The 22871-nt window shown below is 33.5% G+C and overlaps 2 protein-coding genes and 1 long non-coding RNA gene across 3 annotated transcripts; 1 reads left to right on the top strand and 2 right to left on the bottom strand.

Annotated features, from left to right (window-relative positions):
* Positions 1-4746: 4746 nt before the first annotated feature.
* LOC122582150 lies at positions 4747-6191 on the bottom strand. The gene is made up of 3 exons (XR_006321123.1): positions 6029-6191; positions 5376-5424; positions 4747-5030 (listed from the first exon to the last, which is right to left on the bottom strand). It is a non-coding gene; the product is annotated as an uncharacterized LOC122582150 (long non-coding RNA).
* Positions 6192-9140: 2949 nt separating this feature from the next.
* LOC122581776 (protein OSB2, chloroplastic-like) lies at positions 9141-15297 on the top strand. The gene is made up of 5 exons (XM_043754053.1): positions 9141-9645; positions 11564-11702; positions 11803-11902; positions 13638-13741; positions 14869-15297. The coding sequence occupies exons 1-5, from the start codon at positions 9209-9211 to the stop codon at positions 15055-15057; spliced, it is 969 nt and encodes a 322-aa protein (XP_043609988.1). The 5' UTR covers positions 9141-9208; the 3' UTR covers positions 15058-15297.
* A 1299-nt stretch (positions 15298-16596) lies between these two features.
* On the bottom strand, positions 16597-17877 carry LOC122581676 (auxin-induced protein 22D-like). Its single transcript, XM_043753927.1, has 2 exons — positions 17533-17877; positions 16597-17253 (listed from the first exon to the last, which is right to left on the bottom strand). The coding sequence occupies exons 1-2, from the start codon at positions 17724-17726 to the stop codon at positions 16884-16886; spliced, it is 564 nt and encodes a 187-aa protein (XP_043609862.1). The 5' UTR covers positions 17727-17877; the 3' UTR covers positions 16597-16883.
* Between the last annotated feature and the right edge of the window lie 4994 nt (positions 17878-22871).

Here is a 22871-nt window from a genome sequence, read left to right as displayed (position 1 = left end):
CAGACACGGCTGTCCGTGCTCAGCGTCTGCAGTATTTCCTTTTTGGTGTTCAGTTTCTGAGAGCACGGATGCAAAGCACGGTCGACCGTGCTTGCGGCCGCAGTTTCTCTGTCCTCGAGCAAAATTTTTCCGAGCTTCATCCGATGTTTTCAAGGTCTGAAACTTATAGGAAATGTTTATTATAACGTATTAAGGTGTTCTAATTTGTTAGATTTTGAATTTGATCATTTTGAGTTTTTCACCTTATTTTGTCTAAAATTTTTCTAAGTATGGATTTGAAAAAAAAAAAAATGGTCGAGTTGAGTTGAGTTTTTTCAATTTAAGAGGATTAGTCCTTGAATGATTTTTTGCTGATCTAACGCTGATTAAGACTAGTGCTTCAGATGATAAGTCTAAATATAAAGCAGCTCCTTAGACACAACAAGTTGCTAATATTGTTTATATAAAACATTAATTATTATTGTTTATAGAAATTTGCTAGTATTTCATATAACACGAGTCCCTGTCAGAAATTTGCTACTCGTAATATTTTATACATATTGAGTCATTTTAGATTGTATTTTTCCAGAAACAGTAGCACATTCGAGGCTGCCCACTCACGACTCACTTTGGTCAGGCTTACGTTGTCTATGACGGATACCCACTATTTTTCATTTTCATACAACCATTTTCCATGTTTTCACTTCAACCCCCTAATACTCTTTGTTTCAAATCCAGTTAATCCACTCCAATGTTTTAAATACCGTTATATATCTCTGCTAGTATTACCGGTATCGGAAGGTACTCTGGTATTTTAAGCCCGGTATTTTTTTGGTATTTTCATTATTCAATACCGACCGGTATTTCCAGTATTCCCGGTATTTTTCGGTATTACCGCTCCGGTATTTTCATTTTTTCTATTTTTAAATTTTTTTTTGATACTTTAATGTTATTTTTTGTTATTTGTGAACTTTAAAAGTTATATTTTCGTTAAATTGTAACAATTTTTATAGGATTTTTATCAAAAATAAAAGTTAAACTAAGATAGTCGTATCGGTTGGTATTTCCAGTAACACAGATAATATCGGAAAATTTTTTCCACACTGAAAATAACAAAAAAACATGGGTTAAATGCAAATTTCATCCTTGTAGTTTTTTAAAAAACGGTTTTTCATCCCTCTGTTAATTTTTGAGTTTTTTTCATCCCTGTAGTCTGACTTCCGTTAAATACACTCGTCCCTGATGGGAATTTTTGTCAATTTACCCGCCCCCATTCTTTGTTCTTCTTCAACCTTCAAACACCACCCTCAGACTGTATTCTGGAGTTTTTATTCAAATAAAAGAAAGGATTAGATTTGATAGGGGAAGAAAAGATAGGGAAAAAATTTTTCCATTCAAATCGGGCCAATAATAGCCAGAAAGTATCTAATGCAAAAACCATCAATTTTCCTTTTTTTACACTTTCTTTTCTTGTAAAAGAAAAAACTCAAGAATGCAAGAAGATGAGTTCCCTTTTTTTTCTTTTAAAAAAATAACTAAAGAATGCAGTGTTAACTTCAGCCATGTTCTTATAAATTCCAATATACCTAGCTTCAAACACCATAATCAAAATACCCATATCTAAAAATAAATACATATATATATATAATTTCTTAATATATATATCCCTTTTCTTAATTTTCGCTCCAATCATCATATTATATATTTCAACACTTCTGCAACTATGATAGTATATAGATACACATACATAAACACATACACTAAAAACCAAAAACATATACACTTCTGGTATATAAATATATCACTTGATCACGTATTGATTTTTCACACATAAAAACATCCACCAAATACATATAATACTTTTGCAACTATAAAGTTATATAGATACACAAACATATAAACACACACTAAATACAAAACTGTGTGAAATTTTTTTTTAAAGAAAATCACCATCTCAAAAAGCTTCGCATTCTTCTGGATTTTTGACATTTGAAATCATTGGCCAACTGCCACTTGTAGTAAAGATGGAATTTACCTCTATTTGGCAGCAGCGATGAGGAGATCTGGAAATGGCAGTGTGGCGACGATGGGGAATTCAGGCTATGGTGGTCCGGCGGCGATGGGAAATCCGGTTGATTTCCAAATCGTCCATTCACCGAAAAGCAATTAACCCAAAATCTTATTCAAACCAAAACCCAGGAAACATCGTTTCGATCGATTGATGATGCTTCTGCTAAATATTCCTTCTCCCAAATCGATCTAGCGATCTATTTTTTCTCAACATCTCTTTTTCGTTTCCTGACATCAATTGATCTGATGATATATTTATGATGATGATTCTTTCCACTGTGTGTGTGTGAATATATTTCTGGGTTTTGAAAGGAAGGGATGAAATGGGCAAAAAGACAAAAGGGCCCCTCACATGACTTGCATGACAGGGATGAGTGGTTTTTAATGGAATTCAAACCACAGGGATGAATAAAACTCAAAAACTAACAGAGCTAGGAATATATAATACCCTACAGGGATGAATAAATATTCCTCATTTCATTTGTTTACATAGTTACAAATCACAAAACTCCACATTTTGTTCGTACGTACGTATCTATATTTCACATGAATATATAATACCCTACAATGTACAAATCATTCACCCGAATATTCAAAAACTTTCTAGTATCTTTCTAGGAAAATGATTTACCCTCCTAACAAATTAGCCTAAATATCATTCTAATAACTTTAGATGGTGACATGTGGATACCACTAATTCTCTTTCCTAATCTTACCCCCTGATTTTCCACATGTCACGATTCTATTAAGGGTAATGATCAATCATCCTAACAAATTAACCTAAAAATCCTCCTAATTAATAAAATTGTGACATATAGAAAATCAGGGGGTAAGATTAGGAAAGACAATTAGTTATATCCACATGTCACCATCTAAAGTTATTAGAATGATTTTTAGGCTAATTTGTTAAGAGGATAAATCATTTTCCTTAATTAAACTTTCATTTTGTATAAAACGTTTCATTGTATAAAAACGTTTTATACCAATAAAAAACGTTTCGTTGTTAAGCATGCATTCCTCCTTTTTATAACTCTGGTTTTTTTCATTTTGTATAAAATGTTTCATTGTTAGCTGCAGTCTTCATTAAATAGATAAATAAATATAAAAAAAACCGTTTCGTTGTTAAGCATTCCTCCTTTTTATAACTCTGGTATTAATGTTTAATTAATAAATTACTATATATGATCATGAATGAACTATATATTGACCATACATGCATGCTGGTTATTTTAGGTTGTTGAAAGAGCGGTTATATGCCATCTTTGTAGGAGTTATGGGAATATTAATGCAGACAATATCTCAGATGAGCGTGTTTACCCCAGAAAACAAAAAACGTACGGGAATCTCCTTGGTGGCTTTAATTTTAAACTTTGTTACAGCAATGTTGATTTTCTCACGAGCCGCAAATAATTATGATTATTGTTTAAGCATATTTCTACACTTAGGTATTAGAAGTGAATCCTAGATCTATAAGACGTATTTAGGGAAGATTAGATTGTTGCTACTTCGGTTGGCGGTTCCCAATTGGTGACAACAAGATGTGACGCCATAAGCTGAAGTAGGCTAAGGATTGTGTGAGAGAGAATAGCGAAAGGGAAGAGAGAGAAGTCCCCTAGCTTGGTGAAACGCCCAACTTTTTTTTTTTTTTCATTATAAAAACATTGTTTAACAACATAAACATATATGTTCTTATGAATACATGTGTGTACACTAGATCCCAGACTCTTGAACAAACTAAAAATAGTCAATCTACCCTAGCTGCAGTCTTTCAACAACTTATAAGTTATATATAAATCAGATATAGACTTTAAAACAAGGACCATTAGAAGGTAGACTTCTTCCCCTTTCCGTAGACAGCTCATTCGTCAAAAACCGAGTTACCGTTTGAAAGTTGTGACCATTTTAAGTTCAATTAAAATACTAGCAAACTGTTCCAACGGGCTGTTTTGTGACTCAGTTTTGACTCGCTTAAACACATCCATATTCCGCAAATACTATACCATTTGAAAGAGCTATAACCGTACTTTAAAGACCCGTTTTTGGTTTCAACTAAAACATTATACACAAATAGTTACAGCCCTTCAAAAACTGCTCAGACTCACTTTTGGTTGCTGAAAATTCAGCAACTGCTATGCTGTTAAAAATCAGCATCAGCTAGCTGTTTTACGACCCACTTTAAACCACTTTTCCTTGGTCAAACCTAGACATATCTTATACCGTTTTGAAGCCCTTGGAGTCTACTTTCCAACCCACTAAGCCGTTTTCCCCAGAACTGAATCATTGCAGAATTACAGGCCTCCAAAGTTGACCCAAAAGTCATTTTTTTCCATTTTTTCCAAATTGGGCAACGACCCCAAAAATGACCAAAACTCAACTTTAAAATACCAAAACTTCCAGAATATAATAAAATGTTATATGTGACGTGATTGAGCCTTTTGTTCCACAATTCGGACTCAAATGGGCTAAACGGGTCAACTACACATTATATGACATAACAATACTTTGACTAACTAGTTTTTATTTAACGACCACCACTTTTGCCACAAATATGCAGATCATGTTTACTATATATTTAGGACATACTCGACTTAAAATTAACCTTTAAGCCCATGAGACGACCCGAATGGGTCATTTACCCAACTAGGGTACAAAACGGGTAAACAACACAATCTTCTAACAAACTACAAGTGCACAATCTTGACCATAATCATACATATTCTTTTGTAGAAATGACATAACAACATAAGCCCATATGTCGGTACAAAACATGGTTGTAACCCAATCAGTTCTTATAAACCACAAAATGACTCCACGATGCATTACTAGTTAATCTTTTCTTTTATGGGCGATTTACTTCAAGTGATGCATCAACTCGGCAATTTAAGAAACTTACAATATGTATGAGCAAAGTAAATCCACACTAAGCTTTCTTGCCTCTTTTTCCTTTTCTTTGATCTTTCTTAACACCCGATCATTTGCATCTATTAAAATAAAACAACTAAAGGAATAAGCACAAAGCTTAGTGAGTAATATAAGCATCAAACAAACTTAACATCACATCTTAACCATGGCAAACATAGGGATTCACAACTCTTATCTTGCAACGGATCCGTGCATATGCAACACATAACAACTTAGCACATAACAACTGGAATCTAGCGATAAAGCTAGATTATCCCTATGATGCAAACAACTCTTATCAAACATAACTATCCAATTACTATATGACACCTCGGGGTCATATAGTCTAGCTGTAACTATCACATGACTACATGACACCTCGGGGTCTATGGTCATGTGACCCGTCTAATCCCCATATTACTCACCGTTAACGAACAATAGCAATCATCACCAAAAATGCTTCCAACTTGTCACCTATACACATTAGCACATAGAATTATCAATATACACACATCAAAAACTTTTCTTAATCAATTTAACACATATAACTCAACAAGACCAGTTTGACTTTTATAGTCAAACGGTCACATATTACTACTAGTTTATATATCGTCCATTTTATCAATTCATTGACCACCACCCTACTTTATTTATGTTAATAACATCATAATCAACTTCCTAACACCACTTTATCCATGTTGGACTCATTTGATCAGTTTGACTTTTCAGGTCAAACTTCACCATTTAGCTACTAACAATAATCATAATTCAACTTATGAAATTTCTATCAAAACTAATCTTCAATTTAGGATTAATACATCTAAATGAACTTGTTCAACCCACTAAAAGCATGAATTAACAACCTTTTATTCAATTTCATCTTTTACATAATCATAATCACTAACTAAAATCATCCTTTTTCAAAAATCTTCTTTAAAATCAAAAGTAATGGTACCTTCATGTTTAACAACATCATAATAGCAAAACCCCTGAACTAATTTGATTAATTCCATCACTTTAATCAAAAATCACTAAAAACCCTAACTTTTAATTTAATAATTCAAGAACACATACTAACCTTTGATTATAGATTCAATTAACACTTGAAATAGAATTAAAGAGATTGATTGAGACTTGAAATCAGCCGTGTTCCTGCTATTCTTTCTTCCTCTCCCTCCTGCTCGTTCTCTCTCTCTTTCTAGAAGTTCCAGGAGGTGTTTTTTTTAATTAATATATCTTGATTTATATGCGTGTGTATGGATATATACATATCCATAAGTCGGTTTTTTATTAAATTAGTCGGGTATTTACACCCCTAGTCCCTCTAATCTCAATAATTTAAATGCCCGTCACTTTCAAAATAGGTCTCGGTACTTAAAATATCTGACTTTTACATAATACGGTATCTAGCATATAAACAGTTACCTACCATTTCTAAAATAATAACATAATCATTTTATAATAGTAACAGTAGTATTATAACCATTATTATAATACTTTAAAATTATAGGGTGTTACACTTGGTGCTCATTATAATTTATTTATAGGGAGTGGATTCTAGGGTTTGATGATTTTGGGTCATGGGCTTTCCATGCTTGGGCCTAAATCAAGCCCATGACTTAACATAGATGAGGTCATGCTCAGGTCTGAAGGTTTTAGGAGCCTCAATGGAGGAGGGTCCGGAGGCTATGTTAGGAACCTCAAGGAGGATGGTCTGGAGGCTATGTCAGGAGCCTCAATGAAGGAGGGTCTGGAGGCTATGTCAGGAGCCTCTATGGAGGAGGGTCCGGAGGCTATGTCAGGAGCCTCTATGAAGGAGGGTCCGGAAGCTATGTCAAGAGCCTCTATGGAGGAGGGCCCGGAGGCTATGTCAGGAACCCCTATGGATCAATCCGGATGCTATGTCTGGAGCCTCCAAGGAGCAACCATGCTCGAGTCCGGAGGCTACGTATGGCTGGAGCCTAGTAGCCTCCATAGGGTAAAAGAAAAATTATTATCCCAAAGCTATTAGGGAGATGGTACATCATCAAGCCTCCCAGCCTAGCGTTGTATCGCAAGTAATGGAGCGTTAGGCTAGTGTTCAAATCTGAAGGCTTTGTTGGGATCCTCCATGAAGGAGGGTCTGGAGGCTATGTCAGGAGCCTCTATGGATCAGCCCGGAGGCTATATCCGGAGCCTCTCAAGAGCAACCATGCTCAAGTCCGGAGGCTACATCTGGGTTGGATCATAATAGCCTCCATAGGGTAGAATAGAGATTATTATCCCAAAGTTATTAGAGAGATGGTACATCATCAAGCCTCTCAGCCTAATGTTGCATCGCAAGTAATGGAACGTTAGGCTTTGGAACACTGTTTGATTCTAAAGATTACTAAAGGAGTAACATACTTGCTTACCCAAAGGCTCCAAAAAAAAGCCCAATAAAGGGTTTGTTTTTACCGCAAGCTTTAGGGAAATGGTACACTATCAATTATCATATCATCATATGAAACATAATGCTGATTGGAAAGCTAGCATTTCCAGCTAGCATTGCTTTCATTTCAACAGGCATCTTATCTCCTTATTCAGCATTCTCTGTGCTTGTACCACGGTGGTTCACTTGGTATGTGATCCATTTGGTCTTATCAAAAAGTAGTTGTTGCTGTAAATTATGTGATCGAAAAGCTAGCTATCGATGTTGATTCTGAGATGACAGTACGTACGTGGCCAACTTAAGATATATAATGAGCCAGTACGATCGGATAATCGAATGATGTCATAAGACGGACAGTGCGAATGACAAAGCATTGTACCGTCGTACGTGTGTATACATTCAAGTATTTCATTTGTAACTTGACGCCTGCTTTTTGATTATACCTTATGAACTATTTCAACTTTGTTACATGCACATCAGGGCATGTTTGACAGAGTTTTTTAACAGCTTTAGTTTTTAATTTTGAACAGTTAACTCTTATTGTGTTAAATAATTTATTTGGATGTAACTAGCTTTAACTCTTATTTGGAAAAAAAAAAAAACCTCTAAAACTATTGTCATTAATAGATGTGAAAAAAAAAACTCCATAACTATCAAATAAAAGGGGCTTATGTATATCAAATAATTTGAAATAACCTGGAATTTTTAAAGCGTATTTTATTGTGGAAAATTATTTTTTAGTATTTTATTTCTATTTTTTTAAAAAAAATGAGAGTTCTATCTTTAGAAAACAAATCAAAATTTTAAAAACACGTTTTAAAACTAGAAAATGGAAAATAAATTGAGGTTTTTAAAATTCAGAAAATTGAAAATGAAAAGTGAAAAACAATAAAAATTAAAGTGTTTTCTATGTCCGGTTGAAAATTGAAAAACAATGTTTTTGTTATTTTTTTGGAAAACATTTTGACTATGACAAAAAAGGAGAATTAAAAGGAAAATAAGTAGATTACACTTACAATGTATTAAAGACATTAGGTTGATTTTTAGGATTTTAATTAAATTTATCATTATTCATACCAAAATGATCACAGAAATTTGATTAGATGAGTTACATCAAAGTAAAAAAACCCGTGGTATACATATAAATCAAACGAGAGATAGTGTCCGCGCGTTGCGACATTGAGATGGTGGAGTGATAGATTATAAGAGGTGATAAGTCATAGGGTGTGATAGCCAAATGCTTTAGTTGTATGGGCTCCTCCCTCGAATTTAAAAATTCGTCGAAAGTATATCGAATAAGATCTCTGATGAAAGAACATGAAATTTTAAAAACACCCATACAGTTTTTATAATTTATCGTTATACGATTTTTGAGATAAAAGATTTTGAATGAATTAGAAAAATAAAATGATTTATGGAGGATAGAGATTAAAATGAGTGGTTGAGATTCAAGGTTATTATAAATATATTAGGTAGAGATTTTTAAATTAGTGAACAAGGAATATGAGTATTTTGGGTAGTTCAAATCATGTTTTCTTAAAAAAAAAAATGGTAAAATATTTTATAAGATAGTATTATACCAAAAAAACGTTATTCACTTCAAAGTCACCCGAACCCGACCCAATGCAACCTACTAATTGACAATGCGGCCCGGCCCAACCATCTCAGCTGCCTTGCAAACTTGACAACGTGGGGTCAAATCCCAAATGAACCGTAATGTCCGAGTGTCGAACCCTAAAAAACATATAACACTAAAAAACCCAAATGTCGAAGTTACCAATAAAGACTCTAAAATCACTCTCCTTATCTTCTTTAACATCAAACACAAAAAACAAAAAGTTTTCAAGCATGGCTTCAACCCTGACCCAAAACTTCTTCACAAAACCCTTAAACAACCCCAAAATCCTAAACCCAGCCCGACCCGCAACCCATTTCTTATCTACACGTTCAATCTCAGCTTCATCTTTAGATAAAAAGTATAAATCAAGATTATCTTTGAATATAAACAATGCTCATGTAAAATCTTCATCATATGATTATAATAATAATTTCAATAATAATAATAATGGGTTTAATGGGCAGCAGTATGAGTATGAACAGGGTTTAATGGATAATGGGCCAGTGTATCCAAGGCCCACTGAGATTCAATGGAAAAAAGAATTATGTAATTGTGTACAACTTATTGGGAATGTTGGTAATGCTGTTGAGTTGAAGCAGTTAAGTTCTGGGAAAGTGGTTGCTTCGTGTCGTCTCGCGGTTAGGAAATCGGCTACTGATACTACTTGGTGAGTTTTCTTGATAATTTTTTTTTTGTGGTTTTATGTTTTATTGTTGCTTTTGGTCTTGAATTGTGTTGTATTTTGGGTTTTGATAGTGGTTTGGATTCTATTTTGTTTTATTTTTTGTTGATATTTTGGAATTGGACTTGAGGTTTGCTTGATTTAGTGAAATGGGTATTCAACCAAATTGTCAGTGTTTCGTGTGTATCGTACTTTCACCTTCTTATGTGTGCACTGCCACTAGGCTTTCTATTCCTTGCTATTGTAAGTATTAGGTGAACGGTATCATAGGCGAACTCCATTAGGGCTAGGCTACCCCTCATTTTGATCCGTGAAATGCAATAAAATTATATAAGGTTTTTGTTTTTTGTTAATGCTACCGGTCTGATTAATTTGTGCTACTCATCCGATTAAAATGGGTGGCAACATGCCGACATGCAACAAAAATAACAGGATTAGTCCATTACCAAATTGGATTAGTTAAAAAATAATCGCAAATAATATATACTACTGTATTACTTATGTAGTTTTTCACCGCCTAAATAAAGAAATTTCATGTTAGTTTATTTGAGTTTTGTGATCTTTTTGCTTTTAGTTCTTGCGGTTACTAAACAAAGCTACCCTTTAAGTTCCGCTCGTTACTGTAAGTTACAAAAGTTAATCATAAAATTTTAATTACGTGTGAAGCGAGCCGTAAAATGAACGAACTCGTAATTTGTTTTATGCTATCAGTAACCAAAATTTCTTCGTTCCGTCACTGACTGGTAATATTTTTTCTATTGACGTGGGTCATATAAGTTGTCATGTCATTTACAAGTTATAAGAGTTCTAATACATAAATCAAAATAAAGAAAGTTAGTTACATACAAAAGCAAGTTTTAAAGCTGGATGCATATTATAGCAGATATCAAAAAATACTTGACCCTTTAATCTTTTGAGGTTAGAAACTTTTATTTAGTTAACAATGTATGTTGTCCCTAACTACCACCAAGGTGGCCTATTGGTGGTTAGGCGTCCTGTTTTATCACAAGAGGTTTAGGCTCAAACCTCTCTAGCTAAACATCTTGGGGGTGGTCAGGGAAATGATCATAAATGGTCACACAGATACCCCTGTTAGCCCATGCATGAGTCAAAGACATGCTATCCCTCTGGGTGCCCAAAGTCCGAACAGGGAAAACCTCATCCATTCACCCATTTATTGTACGTTGTGCCAGATCACAATTTACCCATACTTTTATACATGAGTTACAGAATGGGAGTTTGGTATATCAAATAGTAGAATAAGTAGCTCATTATATACCATGCCAATTTGGTTAAAGTTATGTTTTGGTGCATAAAACTCTTCATGAAATCTTGGTCACTGGTGAAGGTGAGCTGGTAATATATGGAGAAACAAAGGATTTTCTTTTGTTTGCACAAGAGGAACAAATATCGAAATAGTGGAACTTAAGCACCATGTCCAGAAAGAAGTTGCAATTTGACCTAATTACCCAAAAGGGTTTCATGGGTTATGTTTTCTGTCTAACGGGTAAACTTTGCAAAGTTAGAGATTTAATAATAGGAAACTGGTCGGTTAAAACTCTTTTAAATGTATAGAACTGCTTTTATGTTTCTCATAAGAAAGTTGGAGCATTGTTTCAGTTATATTTGACATGGTTATTATGTAATAAAACTAAAACATGGATAAAAAGTGTTCGTGGGTGGCCCTGTTGGGTACAAACCCAACTCCAAATGGGAATATCTAAGAAACTGATACCAAGAAGTTTATGGGCTACTCCCTTTATCAGTAATTAGCTCTAGAGTGGAGCCCCATGTGGGCTTATATTTTGGGCTAACTGTTGATTGTGTCAGACCCATTCTGTTTTGTTATACACTAAAGTATGTATGCTCTAAATCGCCATTGGGACACTTATGGTGGTTACAGGATCAACTTGACGTTTTGGGATGAGATGGCACATATTGCTTCTCGGCATGTCGAGAAAGGAAATCAAATATATGTATCAGGCCGTCTTGTTGCAGATACAGTTGACAGTGATGATGGGAAGCAACAAACTTATTATAAGGTTACATTGTAACCCATTTAACTTTTCAATTCTTGCTAAACTTTTATATCTTAAATCTCAATTAATTAGATTCTGTTTTCAACTTTATAAATTCTGGCAGGTAGTTGTTCAGCAGCTGAATTTTGTTGAGAAAACCCCGCTTCCACCAGCATCTAATGACGGAGGCTTCAACTACAATTCCAACTCTAGCCCGACAACAGGCAATTATTTTGATAACATATAACTATAGGTGGCAAAATGGGTGGGTTGGCTGGGTGGTGTCCTGGTTTGGTCTAAAACGGGTGGTTTTTTGGTCAGGTTGGAACAGGTCCAGTTGGGTACTTGATTGTCTAAACAATTTTTGTATGGTTTCCTTTAAAAAAAAAATTGATAATATGATTAAGGAAAAATATTTAATTACAATAATACATAAATGTCAAGGTTGTAAATAATGTTTCGTGGTCACTCGGCGCTCGACTACCTTTAAGGTTAAATATCATTTCACGGAGTTATAACAGCGTTATAACGGAGACTATACAATATAAAGGAATTTATATAAAAAAATATACATATTAGCAATTTTCTAACAAAATTAGTCAAAAGGATGTCTTTTGACCGCTATTTGACCGTTAAGCTCCGTTATTTGACCGTTAAATCCCGTTATAACGGCCTTAACGGCCGTTAAATCCGTTATTTGACCTTTATTGACTCAGACCTTGACATTTACCCTCCAAGCCCCTTAACGTAACGGTGGATCTCCATTACCGTTATAACGGCCGTTAAGGCCGTTATTTACAGCACCGATAAATGTCTATAACATTGCCTTTTTTTTAGGGTCACGAAATTCCATGCTTTATAGATATTTGAATAACAGCCAAATCTTTTCACTCAACTTTCTACTTGGGACTAGATAAATAGCGTTACAAGACATTCGTAGTTATTTCTTGGTAATTTTCAGGAGCGCATTGAAGTGTGTTATGCTATCTTAGTGCCTTGAAGTTGTGTTTTATGAGTGTGCAAATGGTATCACAGGTGCTTGGACATGTCTAAAATACCCTTTAACCATGATAAATAAGAAAACTTTAGGGGCCTTAGTTGACATATTCAATGTTTTCTAATTGATGCGAAATCGAAAAGCTAAAGACGATTGTAAAGCTTTTGGGACACGTTTTACAACAAAACAAATATGAAATTTAGGAAATGAATCCACCAAGACTAAAAGGTAATATAATCACTCCAAAGACCAATATTAATGATCTGTAAAGGTAATGAAGATTTCAAGGTAAAGTAGAGGTGGCTATATCTCATTTCACAACATCAACATCTGTATTTTTACAATTGAAAAGCGTTTATTCATAATGAGAATTCATAAATCTTACACTAGACAAAATAAAACAAGATGAACAAACACTATTGAAATCATCCAATCAACAAACGAAGCATAGTCTGCACATAATTGTGAAAAGTAAGCACCTGAGGCACATCAATGCCCCATGGTGCACGAGGCTCTAGTCTTTAGGTATCTTCTACCACTACTACAATCACAACACGTGCATCTGGCATGTTTACTGAACGCAGATAAGATGGTAAGTAATGTGTTACTAAGCCATCTGAATCTTTGAATGCTGTTAGGATCATCAAACACCCTTCCAAAATGTGACATAGCTGGTAAAACGACCATGAGCTGATTCATCCAATATTACCTTAGGTCATGATCTGGTTGATTGTTGGCCATGATTACCCCCACGTCACTGATGTGATAAATGGGGAATGGTCCAAAGATGAAACCCTTCAATATGGACAATGTCGCAATTTTCTGCATGTCTTTTAATTTTTAAGTGAAAATTAGAACAAAGACAATTTTAAAATTAGACATTTAATCATTATTTATCGAGAACTGATTTTGCAGTCTGGTCCTACATATATCTCATTCTTTTGTATACTTTTTTGGTGCAGGTAGAAAGCAAAATTATAATGCAAATACCACAGGATCCATAGAGGAACTATGGCAAGCATATTTTGCTAATCCTGATGAATGGTGGGATAATAGGAAGAACAAGGTACACACATATGAGAGTCACTATCACATATTTGCTTCTTCACACACCATAGTAATTATGGGTGGCTGAAAGGACTGACTGGGTGGGTTTTTTAGCTGGTCAAAATGTGTTCAGGATTTCCAGTGGTGGCAAAATGAATAGTTTTTTAGTGGGTCAATATGGGTTGAGTTGACATGCCAACACTTTCTGCCCCTAAATAACTGATGTATCGAATATGATTAGGTAAACTGTAAAGACAAAATGATAATCTGTTTGTATAAAAAAAATGAAGAGGTTGTAACTTCCAATTATATATGGGTAAGTTTTGGGTGACTTTTAAAAATTTACTCTTGTTTGTTTTCTATTTTCTTTAATATAATTTACCAATCGAGTCTATGTGAGCTAAATTTCGTTGTGCGGGTGAAATGGTTGAGATTGAGTTGATGCAAACACTTTTCCTATTTTTTAATTAATAGCGAATCAATCTATCAAATATGCTTACAAAAACTTTGAAAAAAACTAATACTGATCTATGGAATAATTTGACTTAAAAGGTTGTAAGCCTTTAGATATGCTTTGGAATTTGGACGACTTTAAACCATTTAACGCGTCTCCTTTCCTTTTATAGGTTTTACCACACGCTTTAGAAGTGAGTTATAACCCAATATGACCCATTTAGATAACTGGGATGATATTACCAATGATGATGATTTGCATAGTCAATTAGAGTTGGCACACTTGCCCAGTAACTTATAAATCGGCTGATTTAACTTATCTGTTCAAATGGGTCAACTCAAAAAAATAGTCGTAAGAACTGGTTCGAAGGACTGAAACTATTGATTTTTAATGCATCCCAACCTTCTAAATCATTTTATTAAAACATTTGTATGTTTAACATACATAATGGGGTATGTTCAATTATGTATGACGTAGTAATTATTTATTATTGTAAAATGAAAAGTGTAAGTAAAAGTGTTTGCCACTCAACCCAACCTGACCCGGCCAGTTCTGACCTGTATTGAAAGCTGTTTGTTCCGACCCACACTTGTTTTGACTCTACCTCCTCATTTTGCCACCTCTACTGAAGACCTAATGAAATGCCTTGTAAGAACTAGAAAGTTTTATGCCATTTTGTTATAATTGTGCAGAAGAGCCCAAAGCATCCAGATTTCAAGCATAAAGATACCGGTGAAGCTCTATGGGTCGAAGGAAGGTACAATCCGTCTTGGGTTGAATCTCAGTTATCAGTATTAGATTCACGAAGGGAATCTTTTCACAATCAAAATGCTAATATGCGCTCAAGTTCCATGTTCGGAGATAACTTGACGCCTTACTAACTTCTCTTTCTCGCCACCATTAAAGTTCGATTATATATGATCTATGGAGTAAGTTCTGAAATGGTTTTGGTTTACTCTAGTATGCAATGTTTTTGATGGTTAGGTATCTTTCTTTCTCCAGATTCTATTTTAATATCAATGCATTATAGCTAGGCCTATCTATCATTTGTATATATATAAGTATAAATTGACAATACGATTATTCGGTAAAAATATCAATGCATTATAGCTTGGCCTATCCTTTTCAAGTTCCAGATGATTTTGAAGCAGTTGGTCAATTTTCGAAGTGTGTGAGATGATTACCATTTCCATTTGACGCTGGCTTGGAATGATTATTGTTTTTTCGATATAAATATCTGGAGTGAAATGATGAATATATTATATATTACTGGAATTTGATAACAGCTCGCAACTCCAGTTTGTAAATTCAAGCTTTACCCTATATTGTTAAGTTTATTTTGTAAACGAAAGCACGAACGAAGTTTGTGGTTATGACCTTTACGTTAAGCATTGGTGTGAGTGTTACAATACGGGTTTGAATAATTCGGCGAAAAGACATTGCCGCATTGGTATGAGTGTTAAAATACGGGCTTGAATAATCAGGCTTATGATGTTAAAGAGATAACTTAACTAGATACATCATAATTTGGTTTGGGGTGGAATATAAGTTGGTTCTAGTGGCTCATATTTTAGAACCCAAACCCGAATCAGATTCATTTGATTCGATCAAAGACCAACCTAAATCTTATATGCCAATATCAATCTATCAATTCTGTCTCTTAAGACTTGCACCTTCCAAAGGACAAATGTAGAAAAGAATATGTCCTTTCACTTGTCCACGCCCACATGCCATGTATAGCCGAATATACATGTCTTATCAAAAGGAAAAGGGACCCATATATACTTTAGGGCTAAAAGTCTAAAACGTATGATTTTTTTAAACGAGGTGCAATCCGCACCCTCATTTTTTACATTATATACCACCAAAAGCTTTTCACATTAAAACATATAGCTGGCGGTGAGGGTTAAAAAAATTAATCTACGCCTCTACGGATCATGGCTTGTCATTATACAGAAATAAAAGTCATATCCTTTTAAATTGTTAAAATATGTTATATTATTTTAGACTCATGGGTTATGGATATGGATGTATAGTATACACTATATTTATAATCTTGAATACATTTTGGTTGAACTTTATGCATTTTATAGAATTAAGATATTTTTGATGTAGTGTCATTAAGCTTATAATCAACCGACATGTTACAAAGCTAAGACTAGGCACTTATATTAACCATTATAAAAGAAAAGTCAAATTCAAATTGCCACATGATTATGTCTACATACAATACAACACATCCAAATAACTTTTACACCAAGTTTCTTTAATTCCCAAAAAATCTCCAGATCTAGACATCTAGTCATGATCTTAATGAATCGATCGAATAGTAGTTTACATACTATCAACAACTAATATTTTGAACACAAAAGAAAGAAAATATAATCCAAACACACACACAAAATATAGTTAATCTCATGTGTATAAATATTTACTTTCATTAAACATCAAAAAAACAATAGGGTATAAAAAAAAATTGTTACATGATCATTGTTACAAGGATCAGAACACAAACAAATTAATATGTATAGTTTTTTCTTTAGTAAAAATTCCAAAACCTTGAAAGATCGATCTGGTTTCTCAAGTTTTTCTTCAGAGACCGATCGAAAAACCCTCTTTCTTATATATATGTATATATTTGTAAAGAATTAACCATATATATAAATGTTTGGTTAATTCATGATTTATATATATAAACAATTAATAATCATGCACCAAGCCCTCTAGCTTCACAACTCTTCATAATCCTTAGTCTTTTGCAAGAGTTAATAAACATGTCCCATGGTACATCTCCAACAAGCATCCAATCTCCATCTTTATCTTCATAGGTTGGTGCATGTTGTGAGCCATTGTATCCTTCTCTTTCTGAGTACAATCCTATTTTGCATTTAAACATTTCTTGCAAACCATTCATTAGTTCTTCATAACTTTTGTACATTTTGAGGTCCATTTTCCTCAAATATGGAGCCCCATCCATGCTAACTTTCACATATATTCCTAAACCCATATCCATTTTCTTCCCTTGAAGTACGTTTTTTCGGTATGATCTCACCGGTGGCCACCCCACAACTTGTTCCCTGAAACCAATTACAAAAATTCACATAAGTTTTATTGCTAAATAATCTAGCTTATAGTTATATTTGACATGGGTGATATCAAAATTTGAAATATATTGTTTTAGAACGGCATGAAAAAAATATTTTGAAAATATATTACACCTTCCGTCCCAATTATAAGTTTTATTATAATACAAACAAAATATATTTACAGTCAAAATTAAAAGCAGAAGACTTGAAAAGTCAAATTTAAACAATTAAAATGATAAAGAAGGGGTTTGCATGGAATTTGTAACTTACTTGGAGGGTGGTGAAAATGTGGATTCATTTTCATCTGTGGAAATACTTGATCCGATTTCCGATGAGCTTCTTTTGGTACCGGAAAGACTCGTCTTTATATCGGGTTGGTCGTCGGTTCCGGGCAAGCCTAATCGGAGCTCGGTTGTAAAATCAATATCCTCAAAAAGATTCAAAGTGCTTTTCTTTTGATCCATTTTAAGAGTTCAAACTAAAAAAAGAAGTGTCAATGTGTATGTGGTTAAATCAACGGAACTAGTGGATCTCCGGCGAGTTTCTTGGTTTTCCGGTGATGTTATTTGAGAGAGAATTGAAAAATATTGGTTTGTGAGTTGTAGTTTAGTAATGGTGGAGGGGGTGTTTTATATATAAAAAGATTAGGGTAGGGGACAAGATTTTAAGTGAGTTATTCTCTTTGTGCATGGATTTCATGACCAAGAATATTAATGCCCACTCGCACATTCATACCACGTGATTCTTGGGAGAGAAAACAAAGTAAATTTCTCTTCTAAATTTGATAATTCAAAAGTTAATAAGGGTGAAACGTGAAAGTTAGCAATATCAACGTGGCAATATTAGTAAGTCCTTACCCAATAGAATTTTGACATATCAACAATATCGATCAATTTGTTGGAGTAAAAATGTAAAATTCCTACCAATATAAAAAGTTCGGATGGATATTGATTATTAGTAATGTGTCACTTTGTAATCAGATGTAATTAATTCTCACGTTATCTCACCAATGATCCTACATCGGTATGACTATGTCGATTTTTTTTTTCCAATATCACATGTCAAAAGTTGTCAAAAACATGATGATGGAAATGTCATATCGATGAACCTCTTTGATGTCTTCGGCCATGTTGATCACACTATCAACCTGATACCTAGGTATCTACATTCAAATTCATGAATTTTGCTATGTGAAATATAGTAGGAACAATTAAAATTAACAACTTAGTTTTTAACGCAATATTTCTAAAATTTTGCTGATAACAATATTAAAAATTCTAGATGCATATATGATTGTAGCTAGTGGTAGTACATTATATTTTAAACCGCATCAATTTGAAACTTTTAAACAACGAAACTCAATTTTATATATGAATTCAGTAGCATATTGTTAGCCGCTCTTAAAACTGTTATAACATAATCATGATCAAATTGACGATTTGAATTAGTTGTTATAATCTTAACATTAACTTTTACTTTAAAAAATGGCATAAACTTTATTAACATACACGAAACACATTACCAAAATGTGAAAATATAGATGTTGGTATCATGGTGTATGTATGCAATTGACAAACATAATACTCATATATTTTACATTAGGAAAAGGAGTAATAATAGTCCACAAAACAAGGTAATGATACCTTGAGTATCACGCGCATAGAAAGCGTGTTGGTGAAAGTTGGGGCCAAAGAAAAAAGGGAAACATAATGTTAGATAAGACAGGCAGAAATGTGGGTCAAATGAATGACAAGTTTGGTGAGAGAAGGGAACATCAGAGAGACAATCGGGTATGGAATACCATGCTCCTGCCTGCCGGGTAACTACCACTGTTTTTAATCCGGGTCGTCGGATCACACACACACACCCACCTTAAAAGTTGGAAGCAACACCCATGTGATATTTTGCCCCTACATTTTGTCGCAGATTGTGACTCTCCCCACTCCTCTCCATGTGTTACTTCTCATTACCTGGACCCATTCTAAAACACACTTGTTATGTTAAGGGCATTTGTGATGGACACGTCACCGTACCAAAATGGTTAATCACCAAACTCTAAACATGTATAAGATAATAACTATTTAATTTACACTTATGGTAGATTTGTGCAAGTTTTTCATCCAGTTTTTTTAGTGGTGGGGATATCTCATCCAGAAGTTTAAATTGAGGATATATTCGGCTAGAAGGTTCTTAGTATAAGCCCAATTAAAATAATGTATGCTAGAACATATTTTAATATTCGTGAGTAATTTATGTTTTTTTTTAATAAAAAACTATTAACCACAACATAACCAAAAGTTATAACCTAAATACTAGATTTATAATATTTTAAGAACTTCAAAATACCTCGATACTCAATAAGGAAGAAAAAAAAAAATCAACGACTACAAACATATGTTAGAGCATTTGTCAGGATCGTGAGCTTAAACGTTGTTCACATGACACACCATTACAAATGCTCTAACATCTATTTTTTTTGTTAAAGATAAATGTGACCATTGTGGTTGTTCATGTTGTATTACTTGGGTTTAATTCACATTTACATAATAACAATAACGATAGAGGAGCATTCTTTCAATGGTAAAATTATGGTTGTTTGATGGTTGATCACTCGTTGTGAGTTGTTTAATTGTCGATGCAAACTTTTGAAGAGCCGTGAAGGTGTTATTTCTCCTCGCACGTCATAGCCCTTTTGAATCCAAATTAGCTTTGATATCACTAACAATCTTCAAAAACAACCTTGGGGGTTGATTCATGCAAAAAAAAAATGACGGAAAAAATACTCGCCAAAATTTGGATCCTCAATGAAATAGTCACGTATTAGTTTTTCGTGGGCTTCTTCCTGATTTCGTTCAATATAGGTGCACGTGTCGGTAAAGGCTCCCAGGTCTTCAAGCTCGTCTAACACGGATTAAAAAAAGGAAAACTACTACCCATGGAAAAACCGATAAAGTTAAGTGGGGAAAAATACTCGTCGGAAGAGGAAGATAGATCCATTTAATTTTTTGATGAGCGACATGGTTTTATTGAAAATTTGTATGAAGCGAGTGTGATTTTTAGTATAAATGTTGTTGTGTTATTTGAAATGGAAAAAGATGTGGATATACATGTGAAAAATTAAGTGGGTTAAAAACGTTTTTTTCTTCTAAGAAAAATGGCTTGTCAATATTTGAAGCAGTCAGATGACCATTGGAAAGGTCAATATTTCTCTTCCCTCCTTTATGATTCCCCGGCTAGCAAAGCCTCTGAACCCAACGCTCCAGCTACTTGCAATTTGGGCGGGCTAGCTCATGACGCCTAGCTAGAAGCTGCTATGACTCCGTCCACCTTAACTAATGATAATTTAGGTACTAATTATTGTACGATACATATGGCATGTTTGGTTTCATGTGCTATTTATAGTTTGGTAGTTAGAGTCCTATTATTTGTGTTTTCCTTTCATTTTTCAATGGTTTTTAGTTTTAGTTTAGATGTTTTGTGTATTTTGTCGGTCTTGTTGTGATTTATAGTTAATCGTTTTGTGCACAGTTTTGTAGCAGTTACTGTAGTTACATAGTATGTATAACTTTGATGGGTACTTGTCCGATACGACAACAATATATAGAGTGCGAGATGTTGTGATGATAATTCAAACCAAAGAGTTGTGTTATCAATATCAAAAAGAATAATAGAAAATAATGTTACGATGAATTAAAAAAATTCAATTACGAATATTATATTTTCAACAAAATAGTTATATATAGGTTATACGAGTAATAAATTATCAGCAAGATCGAATTAAATGGTTAATACTTTTTCCTCTGCGGACAGGGGTCAAGGTTATCTCATTATGTCTTGCAAGCTCGGAGATCCTTTTATATCTTATATAGAACTTGGAAGCAGATTCCTTACTTTGGGTAGAGATAAGAGTGTAAAACTGTCTACTGTATATCCCAACCTCCTTATACACTGTTACGATATTGAAACTCAAAACTTCGGATACGATATTGGTGGTCACTCACTCATTTTTTTATAATTAGTTATAATAAATTAAAGTGATAATTAAATAAGATGATTGATAATTAAGTTCATAATGAATCTTCTGAATGTATTTAATATGATTATATAGTTTTTAGCATATTAATATCAAAGGACACTGCACAAATATAATGGTGAAATCATGCACATTATCTAGATTACGAGATGTAAAATATGAGTCATTAAAGGCAGTCAAAGGAAAGACCCCATGACACATCTATCCAGATAGTCGAACATGTGACTTGAGATGAACCGTGGATGACTCTAGCTGATTGACTTGGTATTCATTATTTATTTTTGTTAGCAGGGTTTTTTAAACTGCATTTTTTGATATGCTTCAAATTCTTAAATTTTTCAAAACTATGGAAGATTGTTTCTTAAAATAATGGCAAATTCTAATTTATTATTTTTTTTTATTTTTTATTTTAATGTATGCCTGAACAATTTTGTACAATCATAAACTCATAATACAGTATATTTTATTATACGAGTAAAATGGAGGTGTATTGTAATTTTCGTTTTTTTTTTCTTTTTAACATTTGTAATTTTCGTTTAACTTCCATTAATGGTAATAATTTGATGATTGATAATGGTATGGAGGCACACACGTGCAAGGAATAGGGCGTTTTAATTAAACTGGGCCCTGTGACTACTTATTCATTGTCTGTATGTCTCTTTTGATCATGGTGATATTGGGCCCAATCCAGAAATGTTGTTTTAATCATACCAGTTTTTTCTTACACCCACATATGTTGATGCTAGCAGTACAAGCTGGTACAGCTGTGATGGTTAGCCCCACTAAGACCAATAGTAACGCTGGAACGCCAACGAACAGTTAAAATGGCGGGTTTAGTGAAATCCATCGGTGAAAGGTTACCTCATTTACTCGGTGATATATATCACCGACTCTTTCTCTGCTACTCCGTATTTATTTTGTTTTTTTCTGTTTTTCCTATTATTCTGTATTAAACAGAGGAATATGTGACGCTTATTGAAATTTACTTTCTATTTCTTAAAGTTAAAAGATGGTAGTGGTTCGGTAAAACAAACTTTACTTTTTTTAAAAACAAAACTTTATTTTTCAATGTAAAGTTAAATACATATAAAATTGAAAACGTATTATTATTATTATTATTATTATTATTATTAAAAATAAAACTTTTATTAAAAATTTCATAAAAACTACAAGAAACTAGTAGGGAGCCGCTATTATTTTGTTCAGTTTGTTATGTCCTTTTTTTTGTTTATGTCTTATTTAGATTGGTATAATGATATTATGTTATTGTATTTTTATTTTAAGAAATAATAATAAATATATTATTTAAAAATAAAAAGGTACGAATATTATGTTTTTAGTTAAATACAAGTGAGGTCAAAATGGTAGGTGAATAGTTAAAAGAATAAAAAAATTGGTAAAAAAGAGAAGAAGGTGATGCTAATGTGGCTGAAAAAAGTGTAGGTGAAAAAGATAACGGTTACGAATGGTCTAAGATCAAGGTAATTACTTTTAGACTTTTAGTACAATTGTTTGAATATTTCATACAGCAACTATACTATTTATACTTCTATACTCCTTTATAAAAATTATCACA

The sequence above is a fragment of the Erigeron canadensis genome, chromosome 9, assembly GCF_010389155.1.
Source record: "Erigeron canadensis isolate Cc75 chromosome 9, C_canadensis_v1, whole genome shotgun sequence".
NCBI classification, from domain to species: Eukaryota; Viridiplantae; Streptophyta; class Magnoliopsida; order Asterales; family Asteraceae; genus Erigeron; species Erigeron canadensis.
This window is presented reverse-complemented; position numbering and strand designations above follow the sequence as displayed.

Excerpts from the sequence above, each read along its gene's own strand:
- LOC122581776 (XM_043754053.1), top strand. The coding sequence starts at position 9,209 with ATGGCTTCAACCCTGACCCAAAACTTCTTCACAAAACCCTTAAACAAC. Across the intron at positions 11,703-11,802 it reads AGCAACAAACTTATTATAAG|GTAGTTGTTCAGCAGCTGAA; the intron begins GTTACATTGTAA and ends AAATTCTGGCAG. Across the intron at positions 11,903-13,637 it reads CAACTCTAGCCCGACAACAG|GTAGAAAGCAAAATTATAAT; the intron begins GCAATTATTTTG and ends TTTTTGGTGCAG.
- LOC122581676 (XM_043753927.1), bottom strand. The coding sequence starts at position 17,726 with ATGGATCAAAAGAAAAGCACTTTGAATCTTTTTGAGGATATTGATTTT. Across the intron at positions 17,254-17,532 it reads ACATTTTCACCACCCTCCAA|GGAACAAGTTGTGGGGTGGC; the intron begins GTAAGTTACAAA and ends AATTGGTTTCAG.